The 17,045-nt window shown below is 36.5% G+C and overlaps 1 protein-coding gene across 8 annotated transcripts in view; it reads left to right on the top strand.

Annotated features, from left to right (window-relative positions):
• ADK (adenosine kinase) overlaps positions 1-17,045 on the top strand; it is a 492,673-nt gene that overhangs the window by 44,109 nt on the left and 431,519 nt on the right. For 2 of the 8 annotated variants that reach the window (XM_073878793.1, XM_073878794.1), the window contains exon 3: positions 1,409-1,510. The exons of the other annotated variants lie outside the window; for them this stretch is intronic. In XM_073878793.1, the coding sequence (XP_073734894.1) occupies positions 1,503-1,510 (8 nt within the window). In that variant the 5' untranslated portion in view covers positions 1,409-1,502. The remainder of the gene's footprint in view (positions 1-1,408; positions 1,511-17,045) is intronic. 8 annotated transcript variants of the gene reach the window in all.

The following is a 17,045-nucleotide window of genomic DNA, read 5'->3' as shown; positions in this document are numbered from 1 at the left end:
GGTTTAAGCCATGATTTCTTATATATAACACCAGGAGCATGTTCTGTAAAAGAAAAAATTGATGATTTGGACTTCATCTAAATGAAAAATTTCTGCTACTGGAAAGGCACTGTTAAGGGAATGAAAGGACAAACCACAGGCTGGGAGAAAATCTTTGCAAAGCATATGTCTCACAAAGGACCACTGATCAGAATATATAAAGAACTCTCAAAACTCAGAAAGAAAAGAAACAACCAAATTAAAAAATGTGCAAGAGATATGTCATATATGGGTGACAAGTAAGCACATGAAAAGATACTCAACCTCTTTTTGTATTAGGGAAATGCAAAATAAAGCCGTGGTGAGATACTACTACACATTTGTTAGAATGGCTAAAATTTTATAATTGAGCATACCAGATGTTGACCAGGATGTAGAGAAACTGGAACCTTCTACTCAGGAGAATGTAAAAAGCTGCAATGAGTTCGATGGTCTTAAAAAGTTAAGTGTACATCAGCTATTTGATCCAGCCGTTCTGTTCTGAAGTATTTATCCAACAGAAGTGACAGCATATGTTCATATAGAAACCTATTCACTAATGTTCATGGTAACTTTGTTTTTAATAGCTAAAATTTGGACATTACCTAAATATCAGCAGGTGAATCATTAAGCTGATTGTTCACCCATACAGTGGAGTACTAGTCAGAAATGAAAAAAGAATGGATTATTGACTGGGTGAAACTCAGAATAGTTTTGTTGTGTTCATTGAAAGAAGCCAGACAAAAAAGAATACTGTATGATTCCATTTATATGAGATGATAGAAAATGCAGTTTAATCTGTAGTGATAGAGAAAGCAGATCATTTGTTTCATATGCATGGGGACGGTGTGGTGGAACATGGGAAGGAGAGATTATAAGGGGTATATTCACTATCTTGATTATGTGATCATTTCATGAGTATAAATATCTATCAAAACTTACTAAAATATATATGGTGTATTATGTCAGTTATACCTCAGAGCTTTATAAACAAAACAGTAATATAAAAATAAAATCAATTGAATGTGAATTCATGAGCCTGAAGTTAGAGCTCCTTCATTTGCTTAGTGTGAGATGTTTTGTTCAAGCAGTCAACTTATTAATAGTCACTATTTAAAAAAATGGCATATAAAAATACAAAAAGAAAGTAAGAAATTTGAAATTTTATGGTGTGTGTAACCAGTGTTACTATTTTGATGAACATGCCTCCAAACATCTCTTAGGCATATACAACCTAGAGGTATGTGTTTGTGTTTATGAGTTAATACTATGTATAGTCTTAGGTAATTTGCTTTTTTCTTACTCTACACTATATTTTGGATATTTGTTTTTATTTTTATTTATTTATTTTAGAGTTTTCATTTTGTTTTTAATTTCTCTCTACTCCCAGGACGGGGCTCGAACTCAAAATCCTGAGATCAAGAATTGCATGCTCCACCAACTTAGCCAGCCAGGCGCCCCTGGATATTTGTTTTTAAAAGTTCATGCAAATGTGAGCAGATTATGATCTGGCAGCTGTGTGCTAATACTACAGGGAGCTCAAGTAGCTTCTTTGTTTCATTAGCAGCTGATCCTGAATGGCCAGCTGAAGCTTAATATTTTTATTTTGGGAGGGTTTTTATTTATTTTTATTATTTTTTTAAGATAAATCTCTTTTTTAAAATATTTTATTTATTTATTTGACAGAGACAGCGAGAGAGGGAACACAAGCAGGGGAAGTGGGAGAGGGAGAAGCAGGCTTCCTGCTGAGCAGGGAGCCTGATGCGGGACTTGATCCCAGGACCTTGGGATCATGATCTGAGCCAAAGGCAGACGCTTAACGACTGAGCCATCCAGGTGCCCCGGGAGGGTTTTTATTTTTAACCTTGATTTTTGAATTAGTACTTGGAGATAAAAAGTAAGTTTTTGGACCCTAATCATAAATGTAGAGACTTCCCTATTCTTACATCCCTGATCATTTTTTTCCAAAATATACTTTGAAAGTGTTGCTTATTATTTCAGTAGACTATGTTTAATTTACATTTCAGACCATGTTTAGTTAAGTATTTTTTTACATTCGAATTGTGTAAATACAAATTTTCTAGGGATAGGTACGAAGCAAATGAAATATATATTTATTAGTATTTTATACAATGAAAATGAGTTAACCATCAATTTTTTTTGGGTAAGTTTTCTGATTCTGATTTTTAAGAAAACTTTCTGGCGTTTTCAATAAGAAAAAATACTTATCAGTGTACAACTAGTGCTAGTTAAAAAGTAAACTAGTACTGAAGGTTTTTAAGGAATAATGTTAGTCCTTTGCTGCATCTTCCACTGCTCCCCTTGCTTTTTCCCTATCCTCCGTAAGTGCTATTTTTCCAAAAGAAGTCATTTTTAATTCTGCTAGTTGTTTTTTTCTTGGTATCTGGTTGTTTCTAAATAATACAGTAATATTGCTATGTGCGATTTTGATAAGGATGGTTGATTGGAGAGGCAAATGATAAATGTTCCTTTAATATAGGGAAAGGGTACAAGATCATGATTACATTCGGATGCTTTCCAGAACACAGCATTCTGCTGGAGGGGCACACTTGATCTTCAGGTTCCTGCAGGAAGAGAGAACCTAAACATGTTCATGTTCCTGACGATAGTGGAGAGGATTTCCTCGGGCCGTCTGAGAACTTTGCTTTTGCCATTCTTACCAGGGTTTTTATAATCTCTTGATGTTTAATTGTTGAAGAGCCTCTGATAACTTACCTCCTTGCTGGCCAGGTTCTAGTAATTGGTAAAAACTGGTGTACATTTCTGAATGTTTACTGTGACAGTAGGTGAATTGAAGGTTAATTTTTCATGCAAACTATCTGTCTAGCAGTCCCAAGCTTAGGGACTGTTTGAGGTCCATATTACTAGGTATTTCTTGGGTCTGTCAGTTTTTATTTACTTATTAAAATTTTTAAAAATTTTTATTTATTTTTTTAAAACTCTACCCCCAAGGTGGGTCTCTAGCTCACGACCCTGAGATCAAGGGTCACATGTTCTGCCTACTGTTTTAGCCAGCTAGAAGCCCCTTGGGTTTGTCAGTCTTAGATATTGTGTATTGACTCCCTATTGTGATAGTTTGTGAAAGCTTTAGCTTTCTTTCACCTACCACCATTTCCTTGTCATCTTAGCCATATTATGAAATTATGTTAAAACAAATCAGTAATCATTGTGAACAAAATTGTGGACTGTGATTACTTATAAAACTTTTTGTTTTTCTTCCAGTAATTTATTGTATCTTGTATTCATTTGCACCATTTTCTGTACACTTACTTGGTCTATTAAATCTGTCACGTGCCTATTAACCTCTTCCCTCCCCCTCTGACTCCTTATTCCTCAAAATCAGTAAGTCTGTCAACCTCTTTTTCTCTGATGGACCTCCCTTTTAGAGTTTTCCATTTTTGTGCCCCAAACTGAACTGGTTGTGGTGTTAAGACTTTTTTTTTTTTTAAACAGGAGTTTTCCTTGAACTTTGCTGAGTCTGCTTGTTTTAGATCTCTTGTTTCCTATACCTCATATCATCTTAATTGGTTTCCTCTCTCTGTGTGTGTGTGTGTGTGTGTGTGTGTGTGTGTGTGTGTGTGTGTAGCATAGCCTCAGTAGCTTCCTCAGAGAAAGAGTGCATGAGTAAACATATAGTACATTTTTTTTAATCCTTGCATATGTGTGATGATCTTTAAAAGTTTTTTTCCTTGGGCACCTGGGTGGCTCAGTCGTCAAGCATCTGCCTTCAGTTCAGGTCATGATCCCAGGGTCCTGGGATCCTGGGATTGAGCCCCGCATCAGGCTCCCTGCTCAGCGGGAAGCCTGCTTCTCCCTCTCCCACTACCCCTGCTTGTGTTCCTGCTCTCACTATCTCTCTGTGTCAAATAAATAAATAAAATCTTTAAAAAAATTTTTTTTCCTTCACACCTCATTGATTGGTTAGATAGGGTTTTCTCTGCGATTTTGGAAGGCATGTACCATTGTCGGCCAGTGCATCAAATGTGTCTCCTTCCTTTGTAGATCACCAGTCTTTTTCTCTGTGGAAGCTTTTAGTATTGTTGTTTTTTTGTTTTGTTTCTTTTCTTGCTGTTAGCAAATTATTATTATGTAACATTTTATTCTTGTGTTATGGATATAGTTTTTTTTCCTGTCTAAGCATATTAATTAGAAATGGTTTTGTTTTTTGAAGGTTTATCTTCTGTTTCCTGCTTTATCTCAGTTTTTTTGTGGATTGCTCTTTTCTGAGTATTTATTGTAGTCTTTCTCCTTCACGATGGAGACTTTCCTCCAATATTAGGTGATCTTTGGCCATCTATTCATATTTAAGGGTAAACCGTTAAAAAGTTCATTCCATTTATTTGTATAGGAATAAGAAAAAATATGAAAGGATATGTTGTAAACAGTAACAGTTATGGGAGGGTAGATTGGCTAGGGTAGGTACTTTTATTTCAACATTATGTACAGTTTAAGATTTTTATAACAATTCTGATTTGTTTTTTATAATTTTTTAAAAAAGCATTTGGGGCGCCTTGGGTGGCTCAGTTGGCTAAGTGTCTGGCTTCAGCTCAGGTCATGATCTCAGGGTCCTGGAATCAGCCGGCTCCCCATTCAGTGCTGAGTCTGCTTGTCCTTCTGCCCTTCCCCCTGCTCGTACTCTCTCTCTCAAATAAATAAATCTTAAAAAAAATAGCTTTAATAAAGTTATTTATTGTTGTGTAACATGTTACCCCCAAAGTTGACTGCTTAAAGTAACATTTAGTGTCTCTCTCAGTTTGTGAGGGTCAAGAATTTGAGAGTGTGGTGTAACTGGGTGGTTCTTCCTTAATGTCTTTGATCAAGTTCCAGTCTCTTGGCCAGGGTGGCAGTAATTTCAAGGCTCAACTGTGGCTGGAGGACTTGCTTCCCAGCTGACTCATTATTGGCTGGCCTTAGTTTCTTAAGAGCTTTTGAACTGAGGGCCTCAGTTCCTCATCTGATGGACTAATACATGATTTGAGAGAGAGAGAATCATTTTCCCTAGATGGAAACTAATCTCTTTTATAACCTAATCTTAGAAGTGACATGCTGTCACTTTTGCCATATGCTATTGGTCATACAGAAATTATACCAAACCTGGTATAATGGGGGAGGGCACTACACATGGATATGAAAAACAAGAGGCAGGGATCCTTGGTGGGAGAGAGGAGGGGAGAGGACACCCTGTGATAGGCAGCCTCCAGGATGGCTCCCAGTGATTCCCCCTTCTCCTGGTATTCCCTTGAGTGGTCCCCTCCCACACTGTACCAGGCTGAACTACGTAAGGAATGGCATACAGCAGAAGTGTGATGATATGCTACTTGACAGATAGGTCAGACTGTGGTTTCCATCTTGGGTGTTCTCTGACTTGTTTGTGCACACACTTTTTCTTTCTTTTGGATAACTCATTCTGGGGGAAGCTAGCTGCCATGTCTTGACAATCACTCACACTATGGAGAGAGCCACGTGGCTGGAGATGAGAGGTCTCTGGTCTACAGCCAGTGGGGAATGGAGACCTGCCAGCAGCTATGTACGCGAGATTAGAAGTGGATTCTCCATCCTCTTTTGAGCCCTAAGATGACTTGTAGCTCTAGCTGACAGCTTGAGTGTATCCTCATGAGAGACCTGGAGCCAGAATCAGTTAGCTAAGCCGCTCCGGGATTCCTGACCCTTCAAAACTGTGTGGGATGATGAGAAGTGTTTTAATCTGCCAAGTTTTTTTTTTTTTTTAAGTTTTATTTATTTATTTGAGAGAGTGAGAGCGAGCATAAGCAGGGATGACAGGCACAGGGAGAGAGAGAAGCAGGCTTCCGCTGAGCAGGGAGCCTGACATGGGACTTGATCCCAGGACCCTGAGATCACAACCTGAGCCAAAGGCAAGATGCTTAACCTACCGTGCCTCCAGGAGCCACTCAGGAACCCCCTTTTTAAACTTTTTTTAAAAAAAGATTTTACTTTTATTCATTTATTTGAGAGAGAGCGTGCTTGAGCAGGTGTTGGGGGGCAGGTAGGGCAGGGCTGAGGGAGAGAATCTCAAGCAGACTCTGTGCAGAGCCCAGAATGGGGCTTACTCCTATAACCCTGAGATCATGACCTGAGTCAAGATCAAGAGTTGGATGCTTAACCGACTGATCTACCCGGGTGCCCCTAATTTGCCAAGTTTTGGGTGAATTTGTTACATAGCCAAAGAACACTAATAAATAAAGCAAAAAAAAATTTTTTTTTCAAACACACACACACACACACACACACACACACACACACACACACGGCCCATACCCCACATTCAAAACCTTATTGAAAGGTTGGTATGCATAGGTTGGGCTTGTTGACTAATGAGACTTTATTGTGGCTTGATTATACTTGATTTATACTAAAAGCCTATTTTTAGGGGGTGACCCCTAAATTAATGTCTGGAAGGCTGTTCTCTGAGTCTGTTCAGTTTCTTCACAGAAAAGTCTTCCAAGCCTGGCTGCTTTATTCTTAGAGTTGGACAGGGTAAAAGGGCTAAAGGTACCAGAATTAAGCAGATGGTTTGATCTGTCCCTCCCTATCTCTCCTGTTTTGCCTGTTGTCTCTTAGTTAAGAGATGCTTCTGTTTGGTTTCTTCAGAGAAGAAATCTCTTAATTTATTTTAGGAATTGTAAGTTGTTTTGGTGAGATGGTAGTCTGTTTCTCTAGTTTTAGCTCCATGTCTTATCCATTTCCTCTGAGACTTAGGGCTTCTCCTGGTAGATAGACAAGGCTTGCCTTTCATATATATATAGCTTCTATCAGTTGCAATTGAGATTTTAATTTTTTCAGCTCAGCTAAATTCCTCGTTCGCTTTCATTTTTCTTTTCTTTTCTTTTTTTAAAAGATTTTATTTTTTAAGTAATCTCTATACCCAGTGTAGGGCTCGAACTCACAACCCTAAGGTCAAGAGTCGCACGCTCTACTGACTGAGGCAGCCAGGCCCCCCTGCTCTCCTTTTTCTAAAGATTTGTAGAACCCTCGTGGCCATTAATGCTTATATTACTATTCTTTTAGATCCTGTAGATCTTTACCTTTTTTTTTTTTTGTACCTTTATTATTATTTTAACAGTTTTGGAAGTCAGAATAGATAGTCTTTCTGCCATATTTAAGTGGAAGTCCAAGGGGTGTATGTGTGTTTGTGTGTGTGTGTGTGTAATATTTCACAATTATTATATGTATGGTAGCAGGAAATATATAACTACAGATTCATAGAATTTTTGAGATGGATTGGAATTTGGAGAGAACTTAATCTCTTTACTCATTTTACAACCAAGGAACAGGCTCAGAGAAGTTCCCTGTTTTGCCCATGATTATAGTTAGCAGTATAAGCCTAAGATGGAATCCATATCTCTTGACCCTTATTCATTTCCTTTTCCACCATGTCACACTAACTACCTTTACTTCTTAACTAGATTAAATTAATTTTAAATTATAATTTGTTTTAATTGATAATTAAAACATTATATGAATTAATAACTACATGCCAGGTTTTGGGAATTTTAAGTGAGTAGGCGTGGTTTCTACCTTGTAGAGCAATCACTGGATAAATAAATGATTATTTAAATAAATGATTATTTACTTTTCAAATTGTTTTTTGTTGTTGATTGCTGGCTTTATTCCCTAAGTTTTTAATAATGTATATAATTTATGTGATCTTATAATTTTTCAAGCAAGCAGTGTATAGAATAAAAGACAGCTTTTTTCCTTTAATTTACAGTTTCCTTTGATTTCTTGGCTCTCTTATTGTCTTCTGCTTCCTGCTTCCTAATTTCTTATCGAAAGGAAGCTCAGGTTTTTTTTTTTTTTTTTAATTTATTTTTGAGAGAGAGAGTGTGGGCATGAGCGGGGGGAGGGGGCAGAGGGAAATCTCTGTGCTCAGCACTCAGCCTGATACAGGCCTGGATGCCACGACCCAGAGATCTCAACCTGAGCCGAAATCAAGATTTGGCCACTTAACTGACTGCACCACCCAGGAGCCCCCATACTAGGTTTATAATTAAATATCCATAGTATAAGCCTTGCATGCAGGGTTTAGAAACATTGTTGGGGAGAGACACAATTAGGGAAAATATCTTAGTAAATCTTGTTATATAGACAGTAAACTCTTTGTGTAAAGGAACTACACTGTATTTTTGGTACATGATAGCATAGTGCTGGGTACATGTTAGGTACTTGGGAAATAGCATCTGCCTGAAAAAAAATTTTTATGGAAAGTCCTTTTTAAAGTGGGATTTTAGGAGTGCCTGGGTAGCTTGGTTGGTTAAGTGGCCAACTCTTGATTTTGGCTCAGGTCATGATCTCAGTGTAATGAGATTGAGCCCCACCTCAGGCTCCATGCTCAGCCAAGAGTCTGCTTGAGATTCTTCCTCTTCTTTCTTCTGCCCCAACCCCTGTGTATGCCCCCCCCTTTTCTCTCTCTCAAATCTTTAAAAAGCAATGAAGTGGGATTTTAAGTGTTCATTATTTAAAGTTAATGAGGAAATTGATACTTTCTTTTTTTTGCCTTTAGATATATTTTGCATATAATGTGTTTGTCCAGAGCAGTTTTTTAAAGAATCAGAACCATCATATGCTAATGATCTTTGCATGTTGGACTGAGCACCACAAAGAGTTGAATCTAAAGAAGGGCCATGGATAGGGCGCCTGAGTGGCTCAGGGTTAAGGGTTAAGCGTCTGTCTGCCTTCGGCTCAGGTCATGATCCCAGGGTCCTGGGATCGAGCCCCACGTCGGGCTCCTTCCTCAGTGGGGAGCCTGCTTCTCCCTCTCCCTCTGCCTGCAGCTCTCTCTCTCTGTCAAATAAATAAATAAAATCTTAAAAAAAAAAAAAGGACCATGGACGATCCATCTGAAAAGCATTTAAGAGTATAGAGAAAAATAAGAATATAATAAATTTTAAGAATTATTATCTGATAAAAATAACATTTATTCAGCATGTAGTAGGTGTATATGGTATCAGTTTAGTCCTCTTGAAAACTTTATGAGGTAGGTATCGCTAAAAGAATAATTTAGATCTTAAGAAATTTGTTCATGTCCAAAAAACACGTAAGTCATTGTACAGAGATTTGAAATACAGATTTGTTTTGATTGTAAAATTTGTATTCATTATTTTCTGCTACCTTACTATGGAAGTATTAATTTGGAAGTGAAAAATTCAATTATATATCCAGATTTTTTTGGTGTAAATTATGGTAGATATGTAAAGGTTTATAAATAAACTCAGTGAAATTGTGTTTTCCTTCAGTAGTGTATAGGTGAGAAAAATATGTGTAATTAGCTCTAAAAATTGTTAATATATTTTTTCTAAGAGTGAGAGCATGAGAGAGAGAGAGCACAAATAGGGGTGAGGGGTAGAGGGAGAAGCAGACTCCCCACTGAGCACAGAGCCCAATGCGGGACTCAATCCCAGGACCCTGGGATCATGACCTGAGCCAAGGCAGACGCTTAACCGACCGAGCCACCCAGGTGCCCTAATGTTTAGTTTTATTTAGTGCATTAGAGTAGATTATAAGTCCTGTGTGAGAGATTGAAACACTCAACAATTCTCTTCTTGACTTAGTTTCAAAAACAATGCACTTCTTGTGTTGAGAGTTGACATGTTGCCTACAATTGACTTGTTTCCGGAATAGAACAAGCGTTGCCGTCATTCTGAAATAACAATTAGATAATTATTTGTACTTAAAAATTAAACTTCTTCTAGAATATCCTATTGTTTATTTAAAGTTTATAAAGCCAGTTTTTTCCCCTGGAATAAAAAAAAACGTAGGATCTTTATCTAATTGAAAAAAAAGCAGAATTAAGTTAGTCAGTTTTGATGTGTCCAATTTGCCAAAATACAATAACTGAAAATAAGTAGGAAACGAGGTAGGAAGTAGGTTATTGAAAATAATATTTTCTAGCATATTGAAGGGACACACAGGGTGTGAGGGAGGATAAAATGTGGAATATAGAAATACTTCCAGATGAGTGTTGACCTAATTATGGAGAGTAAAGGAAGAAGTATATTTAAAGGGAAGCAAAGGAATACATGACAGGTTTGGATTTTTCCTGACACTAGATAAATGCCACGGAAGTAAAGAGGTATGAAGAGAATTAATGACATGGTAATTGGGAAGTAAAAATCATCACTAGAAATGAAAATAGTTTTAAGAAGGGAGGTTAGAGTGGTTGAGGAAATATGTTTTTCTTACCAATCTAAATCTTTAATAATGCAGTCGTACAGACCTTAGGTAGGTCTTGATTAATGTAAGCATGAATGAAAGACTACGTAATATTCACTCCAAAAATACTCAAGGTTGTAATAGTTGGTTGTAAATTTCAGTGCTGATTATTCAATACCAGAAATTTACAACTGGATTATTTGTATAAATCAAGATGAATTATTTCAGTAAATAAATGTATATTAGGTTTGAAGTAAAACAATATTTGGAGTGTCAAGTGATACTCCATATGTAAGGTTAAAAGCTGTAATTGTTTTGCTTTAAAACTAATTATGAGGGCGCCTGGGTGGCTCAGATGGATAAGCGTCTGCCTTCGGCTTGGGTCATGATCCCGGGGTCCTGGGATCGAGTCCCGCATCGGGCTCCCTGCTCGGCGGGAAGCCTGCTTCTCCCTCTGCCTCTCTCTCTCTCTCTCTCTCTGTCTCTCATGAATTAAAAAAAAAAAAATTTTTTTTAAAAAAAACAAAAACTAATTATGAAATGCTCTGACACTTTTGTAGTTATTTCTTTATAAAGCTATTTTGAAATATTTTCTTGTAGAAGTTTTAATATTGATTTGTATATTTAGGTCTTCAATTGACTTGAATTGATTTTTTGTTTATGATGTAAATTAGGGATCCAGTTATATATATATTTTTTTCCTCTTAAGGGAAATCAACTGTTATATCACTGTATTGTGGATAGTCCATTCTTTACCCACTGATCTACAATGCCAATTTTTATTTATCTATTTTATTTATCCCAATTCTTTTTCAGCTTGTCTGTTTGTCCTTGAACTAATGCAGTTCTGTCTTTATTTCGTTACTACAGCTTTATAATAAATCTTGATGTTTGGTAGGGCAAGTCCCTACAATTTGTTCTTTTTTTTTTAATAGATTTTATTTATTTATTTGAGAGAGAGAGACACAGTGAGAGAGGGAACACAAGCAGGGGGAGTGGGAGAGGGAGAAGCAGGCTTCCTGCTGAGCAGGGAGCCTGATGCAGGGCTCGATCCCAGGACGCTGGGATCATGACCTGAGCCGAAGGCAGATGCTTAATGACTGAGCCACCCAGCCGCCCCTATCAATTATTTTTTAAAATAAAAACATAAGAAAAAAATTTAACAATACAAAGAGCATAGTTCTATTTGTTTTAGTGTAAATCTGGTTTAATTCTTTTTCTTCAGCCTTCTGTGATTGAGTTATAATCCTCATTTAGTTTACTAATGAGAATTTAAAATATTATTTTCATAAACCTTGTAACTTTTTGCTATTATTTTCTCTCTAACCCTGTGGTTTACCCTTTAATCTGTTTCTTTGTAAGCCTCTTAAATTTCAGCCATAGTCTGAAACAGTGCTGTGGTGATTAACACTTTTGGCCTCCCTTTTGAATATATTTTGATATGTTTACTTTTTAATTGCTAGGGCTAATTAAACATGTTTTTTAAAACTTGACACACCCACACTTGTCTATCTGATTGAATCTGCTAATTCTATAAAACTTTGCATGCTACTATTAGGATTCTTTGGACCATGTGGTAATATTTATAGATGTCTTGAAATTTGACTTGTTTAATTCTCAGAGGGCAATCTTAGTTGCAAGTATTTATGGAATATCTTATTGTCATCCTGCTATGTAGCAAATCTTAGCTTGGCATTAACTCTTTGTGTGACACTGGGTTTGCCATTTCATTTATGACTGGGCTGTTTCTGGACTTCACAGTATCTTCAAGGACCTTCCTAGGTCTGAAATTTTATGTTATGCTAATCTTCAAGGAAAGCACATTTGAGTAAATGATGATTATTTCAGTCTTAAGGCCCAACCTTTATTACTGTTAGTTGCACACTACTGCTGTTCTAGCATATCTTAATGGTTATCTATTATGTATTAATACATTTTATTTTTGTGTTCTGATATTTAATTATAAACCTAAGTAACAGTGCCATTTTCCCATTACCGATGGTGGGAATGCCATTCCTGGATTTTATTCTTTTTTGCTTCAAGTGTGTCTTCCTTTAGCAGCTCAGACAGGGATGAAGGAAATTAATCCTCCTTCTCCCTCTTCCCTTATTTCTCTCCTTTCCCTCTTCCTCTTTTTCTTCCTTCTCCCTTTCTTCCTATCCACTTGTCACCTGTTGCTGTCCATATTTATACAATAAAAATATTTAAATCAAATTTATTTAAAAAAACTTTATACAAGAAAAGTTTTGAACTTATCTTTGGAGGCTTAAATGTTCATTGGTTGAAAAATTTAAGTGAAAATTACATCCAGATGAATATTATGTGCTTCTTAAGTGCTATATGTATTTGTTTTTAATGTTTTTTTTCTAATTTCAAAAGTAATTTGCTTATTATTTACATTTCAAAAAAGCACAAAGAGGAGAATAAAAATAATCTGTAATCTATATAATATTTTGGGAGTATATTGCCATTTTCCTTTTTTTTTTTAAACTTAATCTTGAACCATTTCCCCATCGTGCTATAATTTACTGATCTAAATCTACTTTCTGTAGTATTTGCTTACAATTTTACTTTTCCATAAATAATGCTCATTGACATACTTGTACACAACACTGATGTTTTCTTGATGGAAATTTGTAGTTATGCAGTTGGTTCAAAACGTGAACACTTTTTTTTTTTAAGGATTTTATTTATTTATTTGACAGAGAGAGAAAATAGAGAGCGTACAAGTAGGCAGAGTGGCAGGCAGAGGGAGAGGAAGAAACAGGCTCTCCACTGAGCAGGGAGCCGGACGCAGGGCTCGATCCCAGGACCCCGGGATCATGACCTGAGCCGAAGGCAGCCACTCAGTCAACTGAGCCACCCAGGTGCCCCCATGTGAACACTTCAAACTTCCTTCCCTTCCTATTTGAGCTAATTGAATTAGTCATTTTACAGAGGTGGAAGCATTACAAGGAAGGGGGGAGAGGTGAGTATTTATTCCATGTTTATGTGCTGGCACTTGAACACTTCGTGTATTATCTTATTTGACCCACATAGCAACCCTGTGGCATAGGTAGTTTCATCCTTAGAGAAATTAAATGGCTTGCCCACTTCAAAAAGCTAATTAATGGCAGAATCAGGACAGTAACACAGGCCTTAGACTTTTACTCTAATGTTCTTTCACTCAGAGGTTGTCTGTGGAGGCTAGAGGCAGATAAAGAAGGCTTCCCTATATTCTCTCCAGCTTCCTTATCTTTTGCTGATTGGAGTTAAGTGCTTGTCTTTATCCCCTGGTAAATTTAGGCAGAAAAAAGATTGAGAACTGCCACTATACCATTTTGAAGTCTCTGGCTTTTTAGGGGCCGTGTTTATGTTTGAATTTAAGAAATGCATATAAAAGCAGAACATCTATCTAATCATGTCTTTAGGAAACAAAACCCAACTAAAAATAGGCTGTACTTAACTATCATTTGGGTATAAAGTTGAGGTATAGCCCTCTACTTTCTAATTCCTATTACGTTGAATTTTCCCCTTGACGTTTACTAATTTAAAACATTGAGGGGCACCTGGCTGGCTCAGGAGGTAGAGCATGTGACTCTTGATCTCAGAGTTGTGAGTTCAAGCCCCACATTGGTCTTGGAGCCTACTTAAAAAATATAAAACTGAACGTTTAGAGAGTAAGTTAAATGTGATAGATTAAAAACACTGTATCTTCTGTCAACAGCACAGTTAGATTGGCAGAACAGGACATACTAAATGAAAATGAGAACTACGTGTAATTATAATTCCACATGTAAATAAACATTCAACTGTACATTTCAGTGAGAAATAGCTTCACTTTTTTAGTAGGGGTTATGGTCCTGATATATTTACCTTTACATTTATAATTTATACTTACTTTCAAAATAAATCTGAGGTATTTCTTAGTTAAAACATTTTTACAATTATGGGTGTGTACTGTTTCTTTGTGTACATTTTTAAGGTGTTTTGTAAACACCTTAAAATAAAGTTTTTAGGGGCGCCTAGGTGGCTCAGTCATCTGCCTTTGGCTCGGGTCATGATCCCAGGGTCCTGGGATCGAGCCCCGTGTCGGGCTTGCTGCTTGGCTGGAAGTCTGCTTCTCCCTCTCCCACTCCCCCTACTTGCGTTCCCTCTCTTGCTGTCTTTCTCTCTCTGTCAAATAAATATACAAAATCTTTAAAAAAATAAATGAAGTTTTTATTCCCTTATGAATAACCATCTATATAAGTAAAGCGTTTGGTTATAGTTTATGAGCTTTGGAATTGTATTTAAATTGCATGGAGGAACACATCACTTCTCTCTACTAGGGCCTTTTTTTTTAATTTGCAAACTAAATCAATGCTCCATTTTAAAAGTTAGAATATTATTTAGGCAGAGAGATAGATAATAACTATAGGTTATTCTAGTGGCATTTCATATAGTTATTAACCAACTGAAATTGAGTAGAGTGAGTATTAATAAGGGAAAGTTCTTTGCAAAAAGTAGATCTAGATAGAAGTTTATGAATAAAGAAATACACGTACATACACGTCAGTGTATTTATGGACATATGTAAATAAATAAACATACATAAGTATATGTGTAGTAAAGATTTCAGCCTTGTCCAAAGAGATGTCTGGACTTTACCCTTGATTTCTGGGAGGTAATCTACATCATACCTGATGGAAGTGTTGTGTTGTTTAGGATAAGGGCTGGCTACACCCACAGAGTGACCAGTTACATGATTAGGGTTAGGCTTTGGGTCATCTGATATCAGTTGACCCGGAGACTGAAGTTAAACCACTTGGGCAGTTAGTTGATCAGTCATGCCTTCGTAATGAAGCCCCAATAAAAAATCTGGACCCAGAAGCTTGGGTGAAATTCCCTTGTTGGCAGTCCTGCATACTACATTGTCACATAACAGCCATGTGCTGTATTGTCAATACTGATGCCAGAATAGGCTTTGCATTTGGAACCCTCCCAGACACTGCTCCACAGGGCTCTTCCCTTGGACTTTGACCTGTATCCTTTCTTTGTAATCTGTAACCATGCGTATAATAGTTTCCAGTGAGTTCTGTAAGTCCTTCTAATGAATTACCAAATCAAAGGGTGGTTTTGGGAACCTCTTGAACTTGCAGTTGGTGTCAGAAGTGAGGATAGTATTGGGTACTGTTTCCTCAAACCTTGCATTTTGGCTAACTTTGGATATTTATATATGGTCCAGTTTCCTAAAATGCAGTGTGCAAGAGTCAAGGAAGAGATAAGGAAGATTAAATTGATTAAAAAAAACCTCAGCAAAGATGAAGAAAAATGAAAGTTACTGAGATACGATGAAAAGTTGCCTGGTTTGGGGTAGGGGGAAATCAGATGAGAGAGATGCTATGGGAAGAGTAACTGCTTTGGAGTTCGGGATTAGGGAACTAATTTGCTTGGAGAATAGTTCAGAATGGATCTTGCACATTTATTCTTGAGGAGCTGGAGAGGTACTCTGTGAATTAGGAGAGTAAAATTTCCCTTTTGGTGATTTGATGAAAATCAGGCTATCCTTCCTTGCTTGCTTCTTGCCTATGTGGACCCCCCCCTTTTTATTCTTTCTGGCTTCCTTCATCATTCCCATCCTGAGACTTTTAAAGGGAAGGGTATTTTGTTTGTTTTATTTTGTTTTGTTTTAATGGGAAAGGAACAGAGAAAAGAGACGAAGTGGGGAAGGAAGGCAAAGTTGGGGAACAGGTAAAAGCTGTCCCTTTTTTGATTCTCTTAGGAAGGAGACTTGTCACTCAGTGTTTTGTTTGAACACTGTACATTGTGCTTCACTTTATTGTAACCTTATCATACCACAAGCAGTTATTTTTATTCTGATTCACTTACTGAATCTTGAGGTCCTTAAGTGCAAGAAATGTTTGTTATTCTCTATCACTAGCCAGCTGGAGAGGGAAAGTAACATTGATTGAGTTGCTATTGTCTATGTCCAAAACACTTTGCTAAGACATAGATATCATCAAATCCACTGGTTTCAAATTTCTTAATTTTCATAAAAATGTTTTAATGAACTTTAATAAACTTCCACACTCAGGTTAATATTTATGATTTTTTATTGTAATGTTAAATAAAACTGATAAACATTCTTTTAGTGGACTCTAAATACTGTAGGGGTTTGATACCTACATTATCCATTTATTTAAAAAATTTTTTTTACCATCATCCATTTATAAAAAGACACAAGCTCTTACTACTGAAAAATTTCATATTCCTTTCTCTGTTTAAATTTGTATTTCTGTTAGACTTTTTACCACCAGATTTTATCCTTATGTAATGTATTTTTTGCATGAATTATCTTTTTATGTAATATGCTATGCATATATTATGAAGGTAATATATTTTTATGCATATAAATGAATTTTAAAATACCTCCTAGTCATTAAATTATAATTAAAATATACTTAGTAAAACAACATAAATGTATTAAAATTTTGTTAATTATTAAACAAAACATTTTATTGGAAATGCATCTTTTAATTAGGTGGGTGAAACAAATCTAGTTTTTTTCATTTAGTTCAACTTTTCTTGGATAATAATACTCAGTGTTGCTCAGCATCATTTTTATTTCCCTTTTTGTCTTTTAGAAATATGAAGAGGTTCAGGATAGGCTCCCCCCTCAGAATGTGCCACTTTGGCATGTGGATTATTTTGAGTTGAAGGCACTTGAGACCCTGTGGGGTCATGAGAAACTATTGTCCCTCCCTTAACCGTACAGAAGAATCTAAATTGGGGATCTTTCCCAGAATAAGATTGTTAGCAGCAATAAATTATATCTGAGCAACACATTTATATGATAGCGCAAACATCTAATTACC

Source organism: Callorhinus ursinus, unplaced genomic scaffold (assembly GCF_003265705.2).
Source record: "Callorhinus ursinus isolate GAN/ISIS: 27379988/994484 unplaced genomic scaffold, GSC_fseal_2.0 scaffold31, whole genome shotgun sequence".
Lineage (NCBI taxonomy): Eukaryota > Metazoa > Chordata > Mammalia > Carnivora > Otariidae > Callorhinus > Callorhinus ursinus.
This window is presented reverse-complemented; position numbering and strand designations above follow the sequence as displayed.